The following is a 13,276-nucleotide window of genomic DNA, read 5'->3' on the forward strand; positions in this document are numbered from 1 at the left end:
ATCCTACCACCAAAAGACAGCCATGACACTTCTTTTCTTTCCTTTTTTGCATAGCTTAATTCCTTGGCTGTCTTTAGAAAAGCAGTAAATGAGCATTGGAAAGTATTTCCTTAAATGCCACACTGGAACATAGCATGGAATAAATGCACATTTATCAGTCTACATTAAATATTATCTTTTAGCCCAGTCAATGTGTATATTGGATATGCAACCATTTGATCAAAAATGTTGCTATCTGTCTATGCAAATGTATGTCAAACTATCTGCTAGGCACTTCCTTTACATCTAATTCAAACAATTCCAGCAGACAATTACAACTGCCCTTTCTCTTCGCTTTCAACTATGGTTTATATAAAGAAGTATCACTTTTTCAAAACAATGGCTTTAAACTGTGTTCAGTAGTACTTTCCAAAATAAAGATGAACAGAAACATACGATCAAAGGAAAAAACATGTAGGAAAAAGTCTAAGCATGTTTGAGACTTGGAGTCAGATACTGACCTTCAAGTAACTCCCATATATCTTACAAATTAATAATAATAATGATGTATGAATTATGGATTTAAAATGAATGACAATGGGGTTATAAATCATACAACTTGATCATGACATTCAAAAGCAATTATTTCATACTTGAAGAAAGAAGTCTTTGTATCCCTGCAAGTTTACTATGGGAAATTGAGCCAGATATTTGTTTTTTCCTAAAGAAAATGCTTTTTTTTTCCAAAAGTGTTATGGTTGCTAACAGAGCAATCACTTACTGTGTAATTGACATAAGTTACTTTAAAAAGCAACTATTCAAGGGTATCCTCATCTCACACTGTAATAAACAAACATATTATCTTGCCAGAACAGGGCTCTAAGATCTGCACAGCTGCTTGAGACTACGCAACATGGTCTGTGACTATAGAGCATCATCTGAGACGAAGGAATCTCCCACTGGTGCGGAGCAAACTTAACTGGGGGGCTCAATATCTCCCCTTGCCTCCTGCTCCCTTTGAGTAAACTGGCATATGCATTGTGGGCCACGACCAGACCAGAGCGTGCTGGGCATTGAGAAGACGTGGTAAATGAGCAGAAGCTAGAATAGACCTGGTAAGATGCTCAAGATGCAGTACCTAGTCTTTTGCATCAGGAACTGTTTGCAATAGGAACCTTCCACAATGCGATTCATATGATCCATTTCAGATATCTACTACAAAATTATTTAAACTGAATTCCAGAAGTGCTTGCAGTCCAAATAACTAGTCAAATGTAAATGTCTGCCTTGGAAGTCAATAACTTTTGGATAGACTTATCTCAAAATGTGGATCCTCATTTAAGTCAGAATCTCAACCCTTCAGTAGCTATTATCTGTCAACAATTTGCATGTCAGTTCTAAACAAACTGATACCTATATAATTCAAAGTATAATGCCTTAAGCCTTTTCTCTAGTGCTACTTTTGCTCAGTGAAGACCATTGACCTGATAACTCCTGCTTTCCTTCCATTGGAGGTACCATTGAACTATTGAGATCACAAAGCATGTTCCAATTTTCTCTTGGTTTCATCTCTCAAACACATACAGACACATACATACACAGAAAAATATAAGCAATCTACGAAATCAACCATTATCTCTACCAATAAAATGCCTGTACAGACAGTAGCATATCATAGTTCATGGATGAACTCCAAGCTAAAAATTGCAAGCATAGTGCCTCGGTTCCTACAACAGACACTCCATCTCTCCCTTTTTTTCAAACCTGCAGTGTTTAGCATTTTGCAATGCCCACCACTGACTAGAATAAACAGCCTTGAGGCATGGCCAAGGCCCCCTATATCATAAAATAAGGAAAATTAGGAATTCAGGACTGTGACCCACAGAAACCAGCATGACAAATGGTCAGCTCAGTGAGTTAGCTAACAGAAAAGCTGAGGAGAGTTGCAGGTTACATCATGCATCACGTTCCTATCAAGGACTAGATACCATTCCATTGATAGCAAGGAGGCTCTGTTTGGACTGGATTTGGAACCCTAAACATCCCCCTCCAATTAGGCATATTTCTCTGAAAGGCACTGGTGTGGTTGTGATTGTGCTGCTGTTTTACAGAAAGAGTTACCGGTTCAGTTGGGAGACCACAGTTCAGTTTTCTTCTACAGGAACAAACTAAGGGTTAAGCATTTTATATTAAATGTCATCAAGACAAAGACTAGAACTTTGGTCTCGACTCTCTCAGATCAGTGCTCTAACAGCTAAAGTAGAAAGTTCTGTTCATTATGAACAGAGTTAGTGAACAGCTATGACGAACCACAACGAGACTGTTAAACCCCAAATATCTTGCATTCAGCTATCTGCAGGTGGGAGGGGCAGGCTCAGATCCTCTTTCTGTAAAAGAAGGAAATTAATTTCCCACAACAAGGTTAGAGATTCTGACCTATCTGGTATGAGCAGACATGCTCACCAGATCAGTTCCACAGGATGGACTGTACGTAGTGTATGGTATGGATCAGAGGGAGCCCTGCAAGACTGAGGCATTTTTAGGCTTGTTGCTGTCAAAACAGGGACAGTTCTGAGCACACCCTTCTCAGCTTTTAGTCATCTATGGGATTTCACTGGAAGAAATTTAATCTAGAAATAAGGGTGCATGTAGGCAGTGTAGGAACTTTTACGGGTCTAGGTTCTAAACTGAGAAAGAACTTCTACCCTAATTTCCCGGTGTCTTGGTTGTCAAGCTGTAAAATAACAGCATTTCACTGCCTCCAAGGGATACTGAAAGGAAAAACAGCCAAATAAATGGGACATGTTCAAATACAGCATGGGAAGGGAGCACGAGTAATTACTAAGGTAGAGAAAGGAAGATTGCTACAACTAGGAGGTGAAAGAAATACTCTGAAAACATATTTAACATTTTATTTGGGCATTTGTGCTCTGTTAGGAAACTGTCTATCACCATTTTTCACTCAGAATTCTATTTCTAATGTTAGAGCAATAACAGGACATTGACAACCAGTAAATTTTAAAACAATACCTTGCTTTTTCTCTACTGCCTTTTCTTGAAATAGAAGGTGACAAGATAGTCTGTTCATAAGATGAATCTTGTACCTTCTCTTCTACCTCAAGACTGAAACAGAACAAGATATTTTTGCATGTTATTTGCAGGGTTAGTATTTGCATGTTAAGCGATGAAAACGGACTTCTGATTTTAAAGGACAGTAAATATATTCATAGGAAGTAGATAAGTAAAAGAAATAACATAGCCACTAATAAACTGGATATTGATTCAGGGATCAAAAATGAAGTATGGAATACCAAATGATGGGCACAAAAGTAACTGAGGAGTAAGACTGCTGCCAAGGTGTAAGGGCAAGAAGCTGTATCAAAGTCAAAGAAAGAAAACCTGATAGTTAAAGACAACTCTAGGGATCAACAAAGAGCATGGAAGTTTAATTTGTCACAGATATTCTCAGACATCTTTATGGTGTCACATACAAGCTTAAAAGGGAAGCTAACGATACTGTAAACCAAATATGTGATGTGTTGACAGAGAAGAAGGTTTTGGACTTGCAAAATATTGGTAGAGCATTCTTTGATCTGTGAGACTGTTTACAGGAGATGACTCCCAGTTAAACAAGCCCAATACCAACTTCCTGCATTCAAATCTAAGAAGATTTGTTAGGCTGGCTTCAACTTAAACAGAGAAGAAATGGACACAGGTTTTTTATCAAGCCTGAAAGCTCGATGCTTGGCTTTGTCCTTCCTCTTGGGATGTTGTGCTTAAAATTCCATGCATTTGTCTGTACAAGAAGATCATAAAATCATAGGTTTCATTGTTGCATGTTGACGTTCAGCTTAGATGACATAATTATTATGGCAGATGACAAGCTTTGTTATAACTAATAAACACTGGGTGTCCCACCATCAGGAGTCAAAGGGTGTTAAATGAGTAAGTCTTAATGGCTAAGTTAAAAAAGCAACTTAACTGAATAAATCCTTTCTGTCTAGAGGGAAAAAAAAAAGTTATTTTCCAAATTCTTATTTTATAAAATACAAATCTCTTGCCTTCTACAACATGAAGCACTGCGTTGGGATTACAATTTTACTATTTTATATATGTATTATATATCAATACTATGTAGTTTGTACTGTAAACAGTGGAAACAATGGAAAAGATGAGCTATTGCAATAAATGTTAGTAGATCTAACACAACTCACTCTTCTTGTGGTTTAGCATTAATGAAGATTATGGCCCGATGGTCAGTTAGCTCTTGCATACTCAGTTCCTCCAAAGATAAAAATTTCACTCCAGGTTTTATCTACAAGAAAATTAGTATAAAAGATAAGGTGTTCTGTTCAGTTAAAGATGAAGAGAAAAAATATATTTGAAAGATATCTAAATAATTTAAAATTCCTAAGCTTTAACAGAAGACTTACATAAGAACTTATAAAGCCATTCAAAATACGTGAAATTGGTTTCTTCTTCATTTGCATTTTCTTCATCAATTTTCTCAGAAAAGATTAAGTAATTTAACTTGTTGTAGTTATTGTTACTATGTCATTCCAAACAGTTCTTGAATAAAGAAATGTTCCTGCCTCTGAAGGATTTACAATATAAGATAGAATTTTCAAAAGCAACCAAGTGCTTTAGGACCAGGTATTCCACTGATTTTCAGTAGGACTGATATTTCTAATTCATTTGGGCATTTTGAAAAGTCCTTCTCTGGAATGAGTCCTTCTCAGTCCTTCTCAGGATTGAGTGCACCCTCAATAAGTTTGCAGACAACACCAAGCTGGGCAGGAGTGTTGATCTGCCTGAGGGTAGGAAGGCTCTACAGAGGGATCTGGACAGGCCGGATCCATGGGCTGAGGCCAAAGGTATGAGGTCCAACATGACCAAGTGCCGGGTCCTGCGTGGGGAAGAGTGGCTGGAAAGCTGCCACTGGTGGAAAAGGACCTGGGGGTGTTGGTTGACAGCCAAACGGACATGAGCGAGCAGTGTCCCAGGTGGCAAAGAAGGCCAACAGCATCCTGGCCTGTATCAGGCCTCATGTGTGGCCATTAGAACTGGGGAACTAATTGTCCCCCTGTACTTGGCACTGGTGAGGCTGCACCTGGAATACTGTGTTCAGTTTTGGGCCCCTCACTACAAGAAAGACATTGAGGTGCTGGAGCATATCCAGAGAAGGGTAACTAAGCTGGTGAGGGGTCTAGAGCACAAGTCTTATGAGGAGCAGCTGAGGGAACTGGGGGTGGTTAGCCCGGAGGAAAGGAGGCTGAGGGGAGACCTTATTGCTCTCTACAACTACCTGAGAGGAGGTTGTAGCCAGGTGGGGGTCGGGCTCTTCTCCCAAGCGATAGGACAAGAGGAAATGGCCTCAAGTTGCACCAGGGGAAGTTTAGATTGCATATTAGGAAAAATGTCTTCACCATTTGCAGGGGTTGACCAGGGGATAAATAGGAGGAGTCAGGAAATTAACTCCTGGCTCCGAGACTGGTGTATCCGGCAGAACTTTGGCTTTTTTTGATCATGGGCTCATCTACAGGAAACCAGGCATGCTGGCAACAGGTGGGGGAAGCCTAACCCGAAGGGGAAGAAAGATCCTGGGACAAGAGCTAGCAGGGCTCATCTATAGGGCTTTAAACTAGGTTTGAAGGGGGATGGGGATGAGACCAGGATTACAAAAGTGGTGCCTGGGAGAAGCGTACCAGTGCTTCTGGGTAAAAGTGTTAGCAAGGTCTTGCAGCCTGTCCCAGTGATGGTGGGGGATGGTGAATTGTGTGACAGCCAAGACACGAGGGGTAGTGATAATTTGGTAGCTACAGTAGTGCCTGAGTATGATCAGGTGCTTGTCCCCCCAAGAAAGTGGCAGGGCAATTAGCCCAGCTGAAGTGCATCTATACTAATGCAGGCAGCATGGGAAATAAACAGGAGGAGCTGGAGGCCATTGTACAGCAAGGAAACTATGATATAGTTGCCATCACAGAAATGTGGTGGGAGGACATACACAAGTGGAGTGCTGTAATGGATGGCTACCAACTCTTCAAAAAGGATAGGCAAGGAAGGAGAGGTGGTGGGGTGGCCCTCTATGTTAGGGGCAGTTTTGAATGTCTGGAACTTAACAGTGTGGATGACAACACTGAGTGTGTATGGATAAAAATTAAGGGGAAGGCCAATAAGGCAGACATCGTGATGGGAGTTTGTTATAGACCTCCTAATCAGGATGTAGAAGCCGATGAAGTATTCTACAAGCAGCTGGCAGAGGTCTCACGATCATCTGCCCTTGTTCTTGTGGGGGACTTCAACTTCCCAGACGTCTGCTGGAAATACAATGCAGCAGAGAGGGAACAGTCATGGAGGTTCCTGGAGTGTGTGGAAGACAACTTCCTAACACAGCTGGTGAAGGAACCAACTAGGGGAAGTGCACTACTGGACCTACTGTTTGTTAACAGAGAAGGTCTTGTAGGGGATGTAAAGGTTGGAGGTCGCCTTGGGCAGAGTGATCACGAAATGATAGAATTTTCAATTCTTGATCACGTAAGGCGGGGAGCCAGCAGAACTGCCACCTTGGATTTCCGAAGGGCAGACTTTAGCCTGTTTAGGAGCATGGTCGAGAGTGTCCCTTGGGAGGCAGTTTTGAAGAGCAAAGGTGCCCAGGAAGGCTGGGCATACTTCAAGCAGGTGCTCTTAAAAGCGCAGGAGAAGGCCATCCCCTTGTCTCGAAAAACGAGCAGACGGGGAAGACAACCAGCCTGGCTAAATAGAGAACTTTGGCTGGACCTCAGGAAAAAAAGAAAAGTTTACATTCTCTGGAAAAGGGGGTTGGCAACTTATGAGGATTATCAAGATATAACAAAGCTATGTAGGGGGAAAATGAGAAGGGCCAAAGCTCAATCAGAACTCAGCTTGGCCACTGCAGTTAAAGACAATAAGAAAAGGTTCTTTGAATATATCAATAGAAAAAGGAAGACTAGGGAAAACGTAGGCCCACTGGTGAATGAGACAGGTGCCCTAGTGGTGGAGGACGCAGAGAAGGCAGAGTTACTGAATGCCTTCTTTTCTTCGGTCTTCACTGCTAAAGCTGTTCCTCATGAATCCCACACTCTGAAGGCAAAGGGGGAGGTCTGGAGAGTGGAAGATTTTCCCTCAGTTGAGGAGGACCGTGTCAGAGACCACTTGGCCAAGCTGGACATTCACAAGTCCATGGGCCCTGATGGCATGCATCCGTGAGTGCTGAGAGAGCTGGCGGATGTTATTGCTAGACCACTCTCCATCGTCTTTGAACGGTCATGGAGAACAGGAGAGGTGCCTGAGGACTGGAGGAAGGCCGACATCACTCCAATCTTCAAAAAAGGCAAGAAGGAGGACCCAGGGAACTACAGACCAGTTAGTCTAACCTCTGTCCCTGGGAAGGTAATGGAGCGACTCATTCTGGATGTCATCTCCAAACACGTTGAGGAACAGGAAGTTATTGGAAGTGGTCAACATGGATTTACCAAGGGTAAATCATGCTTGACCAATCTGATAGCTTTCTATGATGTTATAACTGGTTGGCTGGATGAGGGGAAAGTCGTGGATGTCATCTACCTTGACTTTAGCAAGGCTTTTGACACTGTCTCCCATGACATCCTCATTAGGAAGCTGAGGAAGTATGGGCTAGATGAGGTGACAGTGAGGTGGATTGAGAGTTGGCTGCGGGACAGAACTCAGAGGGTTGTGATCAGCGGCACAGAGTCTAGTTGGAGGCCTGTAACCAGTGGTGTCCCCCAGGGGTCAATACTTGGTCCAATTTTGTTTAATATATTCATTAATGACCTGGATGAGGGGACAGAGTGTATCCTCAGCAAGTTTGCTGATGATACCAAACTGGGTGTGGTGGCTGACACCCCAGAGGGCCGTGCTGCCATCCAGCGCGACCTGGACAGGCTGGAGAGCTGGGCAGAGAAGAACCTAATGAGGTTCAACAAAACCAAGTGCAAGGTCCTGCACCTGGGGAGGAAGAATGCTAGGCACCAGTACAGGTTAGGGGCGGACCTGCTGGGAAGTAGCTTGGAGGAGAAGGATCTGGGGGTTGTGGTAGACAGTAAATTATCCATGGCCCAGCAATGTGCCCTTGTCGCCAAAAAGGCCAATGGAATCCTGGGCTGCATAGGGAAGAGTGTGGCCAGTAGGTCGAGGGAGGTCATTCTCCCCCTCTACTCTGCACTGGTGAGGCCACAACTGGAATACTGTGTCCAGTTTCGGGCTCCCCAGTTCAAGAGGGACAGGGAACTGCTGGAGCGAGTCCAGCGAAGGGCAACTAAGATGATTAAGGGCTTGGAGCATCTCCCTTATGAGGAAAGGCTGAGAGAGCTGGGACTCTTTAGCCTGGAGAAGAGAAGGCTGAGGGGAGACCTTATTATGGCATACAAGTATCTAAAGGGTGGGTTGAAGGAGGATGGAGCCAGGCTCTTTTCAATGGTTCCAAGTGACAGGACGAGGGGCAATGGGCACAAGTTAGAACACAGGAAGTTCCGTTCAAATACACGGAAACAGTTCTTTACGGTGAGGGTGACAGAGCACTGGCACAGGCTGCCCAGGGAGGTTGTGGAGTCCCCTTCCCTGGAGATTTTCAAGACCCGCCTGGATGCAGTCCTGAGTAATGTGCTCTAGGCAATCCTGCTTTAGCAGGGGAGTTGGACTAGATGATCTCTAGAGGTCCCTTCCAACTCTGATAATTCTGTGATTCTGTGATTCTGTGAAAAGGGTTGTAAAGCATTGGAACTGGCTGCCCAGGGAAGTGGTGGAATTGCCATCCCTGGAAATATTTAAAAGACGTGTAGAAGTGGTGTTTAGGGACATGGTTTAGTGATGGACTTGGCAGTGTTAGGTTGATGGTTGGACTTGATGATCTTAAAGATCTCTTCCAACCCAGTCAATTCTATGATTCTATTCTATGTTTCTATGGTTTAAACTAAACACAGCGCTAAAAGTGATACTGGAGTCAGTCTTTATATATGAACACTGCTTTGTGAGAGAAAGGGTCATGACCAAGGTGAAAATATGGACTCGTGAGTTCTTTATTGTCGTGGTTTGGGCCAGATTCACCACTCAGGCGGAATGACAGATGCTCTCCCCTACCTCTCCAAAGAGAGGCAGGAGAGAGAGAGACTTATCAGTTTAGAAGGAACTAAACTACTTTAATGAAATATTAATAATAAAATAAAAAAGGAAATAATGAAATATACACAAAACTGTATCAAGCTTCCAGGATGATGATCATGTCACCGACTGGCACTGGGGAAGTCATAGACTGGACTCAGTGACAGATGGGAACTGGATTCTGGATCTGGATTCCAGATTGGGATCAAAGGCAGACGAACAGAGTCCTCCTCGGATGCCGGCCATTGAAGAAAGAGAGAGCTGACCCTTTGATCTCTTAACTTTTATACTGAGCGTGAGGCAGACAGGATGGAATACTCCTTTGGTCAGTTTTGGGTCACCTGTCCTGTCCGCTCCTCCCCGCAGGTGCAATCCTTCTATGCTTTTCCACTTCCAGCCATCCAACGGGGCAAATAACAAAGTTCACTGGCGTCGGGGGTTATAGCAATAAGTATAAGCAAGAGCCTTTCTGCATACCATTCCTTGGCATCAACTATATGACATAGGTCTTATCACTCTGAGAACAATCAGTTTCTGCAATATATGCTGATAATTTCTGTAGTTAGAAGCGGCCTAGCTAAAAAGTAAAGTTACTGTCCTGTTTTACCTCAAACCAGAACATTTATGTAAAAATAAACAAACAAAAAGTCCATAGGTCATTCAGTGTCAGGTTAGTATTAAATACACTGCAGGGAAAGAGATCAGAGGAACTAAAGTCTGAAAGGGATCTGGAAAGGAACTAGGTCTGCAGAGCTTACATAGGATTGGGAAGAAGATTGCAGTTGGGGGATAGCATGGAGATGATGATATTTCATCCATGAAGAAAGATAATAAAAAGAAACCAGTATTAAAGCTGGGAAACTTCAGGACAAGAAAACAAACTGTTTTACATTGTCAGATTCTGGCTTTTGCTATAGTACTCTTTCTAAATCAAGAAGAAAATTTTACTCTTTCTAAGTAGAGGAAATTATTTAAAGTAGCTTACCTGACCACAATCATAGAATCCATCAGCAATGATATTACTTGATGATAAATATCCCATCCGGCTGTACTTTTGGGAAAGATTGTTATCAAGTAGCTTTTCCAGAGCAGCTTCACTATAGTTATTTTTGCGCACTATTGATAGATTAATTTCTTCTAGGATGTCTAAAGCACTGTTAAACAAAATACAAAGGCTAATTCATCATTAAATACTGATTAATTGTTATTATACAGTTCAGAGTTAGTTTTCAGCATTACCAAGGACAAGACAGATTCATTCCCAAGTGCTGGCCTTGTGCCCTCTGGGCCAGCAAGGAGGTGGCTGTGCTGTGCAGAATTCTTTCTCTAGAGGAGGAAAACGCCTCGCAGTGCTCAAAAGCAAAAGCAATTCCTTTAGGTAGTTACACCGTTACATAAAGAAATGCAGACAGGATGCCACAACATTTTATCAGAAGGATGTTAGGCACCACAGAGAACTTCAGAAACAGAAGGATGTAAAAGTAGAGTAAAAGGAATAATGTTCAGAGCTCACCACATGATACAGCTCAGGGAACCTCTCTCTCTCTCTCTCCCCCCTCCCTAAGTTGCAACACAATTTGCACATTCCAGTTGTGCATCACACAATGCGCGAATCCTTCTGCTTTAGAACCGTTACTGTGTTTGGGGGAAGCGCAGTTGGCAGAGATTTGCTAAACGTGGATGAGCATGGGAACACCAGCAGCTGTGTCAGCACCACCAGGATGGCAGGATTTTTGCAGCACAGAGGTAGGAACAAATAGTCATGTGGGGGGACAGGAGGACAGGAATTCCTTTCTTAAGCTGTTTCTGATGCTGAAACCCTTATACTGATAACTTCTGACCTGAAAAACTTAGGAAAAGCTCACTTAGAAGATAAAGGAAGCTGAATCCGGAGAACATACCTTGCTGCAGTTTTGGAACTGTTAGGAATGAAAAAAAAAAAAAAAACCAGAAAAAAAGAGGGCAATATATTCACGTGTGTGTCTATGTACATATTCAAATTTATATCCATGTGTGTCTATACACACATGCAGACATTCTTTACATCCTAAGGAATCGATTATATATATATAAATATAAAATGAACTCCATGTTTAGACTGCCCATTTCTCACTGTGAACTACGCAGGGAGTCTCAGCTGTGGACATCTACAATGTAGACTTCTGAAGGTACATCAGATGAATTCCAGAGAACAATTTTTTCAGGAAGGCAAACAGCAACCTTCTCTTTTAGAAGAGAGTAATGGGAGAAAGTAGTGGAAGAGCAGTACAGGTTATTTGTCATACAGCATACTGCAACGAAGTCGGGTAACCAGCAAGTAACGCAGGGAAGAATTTTAAAGGGGAAAATTAATAAGGAAAGGCTAACGTGTACAGCAGAGTCTAAACCAGAGGACATTACAGGCACAATGGCACATTACCCTCATGTGGAGGAAAAACAAGTCAAAACCAGACAAATACAGCTGCACCAAAAATTCTGTGAGGATGCAAAAACCAAAAAAAAGACTCATATGGAAATGGAAACACTGACACTTCCAACAGAAAAGAAAAAGTAAGGGACAAACCCAAAAGACCCACAGGCAAAGTGAGACACAGCTCTTCAGGGACTGAAACAAAAATAAATGTTTCATATGCTACAAGTCAGAGAGGAAAATGTAGGCTGATTACTCAGTGTGGGAAGAAAACTCACAACAGATGGCACAGAAAAGACTGAAGTGTCTGATGCCTTTTTTGCTTCAGTTTTCATAAAAAGGTTGCAAGCAGACGCCTAGCAGTAATATTAACAAGGAGGCAGAAACAGTAGGTTTAACGTGTCTAGAGTAAGTTTGAGGAGAGAAAGCTAGCAGTCCCTGAGGACACTTACCTCATACTACTCTATGAACCGGCAAAAGCAACTTCTGAACTACTTATAATTGTATTTGAAAATTCAGGGCGGACAAGCTAGGTGCCAGGAGAGTGGAGAAGGGCAAAGATAACATCTAGCTTTCAAAAAGTAAGAACAAAGAAATTATAATAGACCATTCCACCAAAGAATGTGTCCAAAGAACACCATATCAAATTATTAAACAATCAGTTTGCAAGCAACAAGAGATAATAAATAGCCATTATGTATTTGTCAAGAACAAATCATGTAAAGCCAATGTAATCCTTTCTGTGATAGAGTAACTGACTTACTGTATAGGCAGATGAAGTAGATTTGAGATATGAGTTGACTTGGAGATATGTTTTGACTTTAATAAGTCTTTTCACATATTCCTACTTGAATACTCATGAGCAAGTCAGGGAAATATGATCTACATGAAAATAACATGAAGTAGTGCCTGACTGGTTGAAAAACTATGCTTAATGTATTGTTATCAATAATACGCTGTCAAACTGGAAGGACACATAAATTAGAATCCTACTCTGATACTGTCACAAAGAGAGGATTAAATAAGAACAGTGCTATATGCAAGATATAGAAAATAATTACTGAGCTTTATTTGATGGTGGTCTGACCTCAGCTGAAGTACCTCTTCCAGACTGGGAGATGGCACTTCAAAATGGCATAAATAAACGAGAGAAATTCAGTGATGTGTGATAACATGACACAAGATTTCAAAACAAAACCAAGTTTAACATTTTTACTTTGTCATGAAAAGGAAACTGAGAAAGGGACACAGAACATCAGAAAATTCAGTAAGTTAAACTCAGATTGCTATAAAAAGGTGGTTATTCAATCCCACTAAAAGTAGGACAACATATAGTTGGATTGATTTGCTGTAAGGGATATTTAGAACTCAGAAACCCCTTCTAATTGTAAGGATACTCCAGCACTGGAACAGGTTACCTTGGAAAGTTGTGAAACCCACTCAGAACTGGTATTTACACTGAACAAGCAAAAGTATGCCAGTGTACCTGATTCAGTCTCACAGTTGGGCAGGTGGATAACATCACCTTTGAGGTCCTCTCCTGAACTAAATTTCTGAGATTCTCACTCTGCAGAATCCCCTCACAGATGAATTTTAAGTACCTCTGCAGTAAGCAGAGAAGTGTCCAGCAGAGGGAGCAGGGCAATTACATATATTTTAATTGAATAATGAGTAAAAAAGTCACCCTGTACAAGGAGCCCTGTGTCATAATTCTTATAACCTTTGGTAATTCAGATATTAATATATGGA

At 41.8% G+C, this 13,276-nt stretch overlaps 1 protein-coding gene across 1 annotated transcript in view; it reads right to left on the reverse strand.

The window, feature by feature from the left end:
- Window positions 1–13,276, reverse strand: part of ARMC3 (armadillo repeat containing 3) — a gene marked incomplete at both ends in the record, with an annotated part of 56,637 nt that overhangs the window by 6,883 nt on the left and 36,478 nt on the right. The window contains 3 exons of the mRNA XM_082480052.1: window positions 3,010–3,102; window positions 4,194–4,294; window positions 10,103–10,271. Coding sequence (XP_082336178.1) covers window positions 3,010–3,102; window positions 4,194–4,294; window positions 10,103–10,271 — 363 coding nt within the window. The remainder of the gene's footprint in view (window positions 1–3,009; window positions 3,103–4,193; window positions 4,295–10,102; window positions 10,272–13,276) is intronic.

Source organism: Vanellus vanellus (assembly GCF_965231255.1).
Source record: "Vanellus vanellus genome assembly, chromosome: 2".
Classification (NCBI taxonomy): domain Eukaryota; kingdom Metazoa; phylum Chordata; class Aves; order Charadriiformes; family Charadriidae; genus Vanellus; species Vanellus vanellus.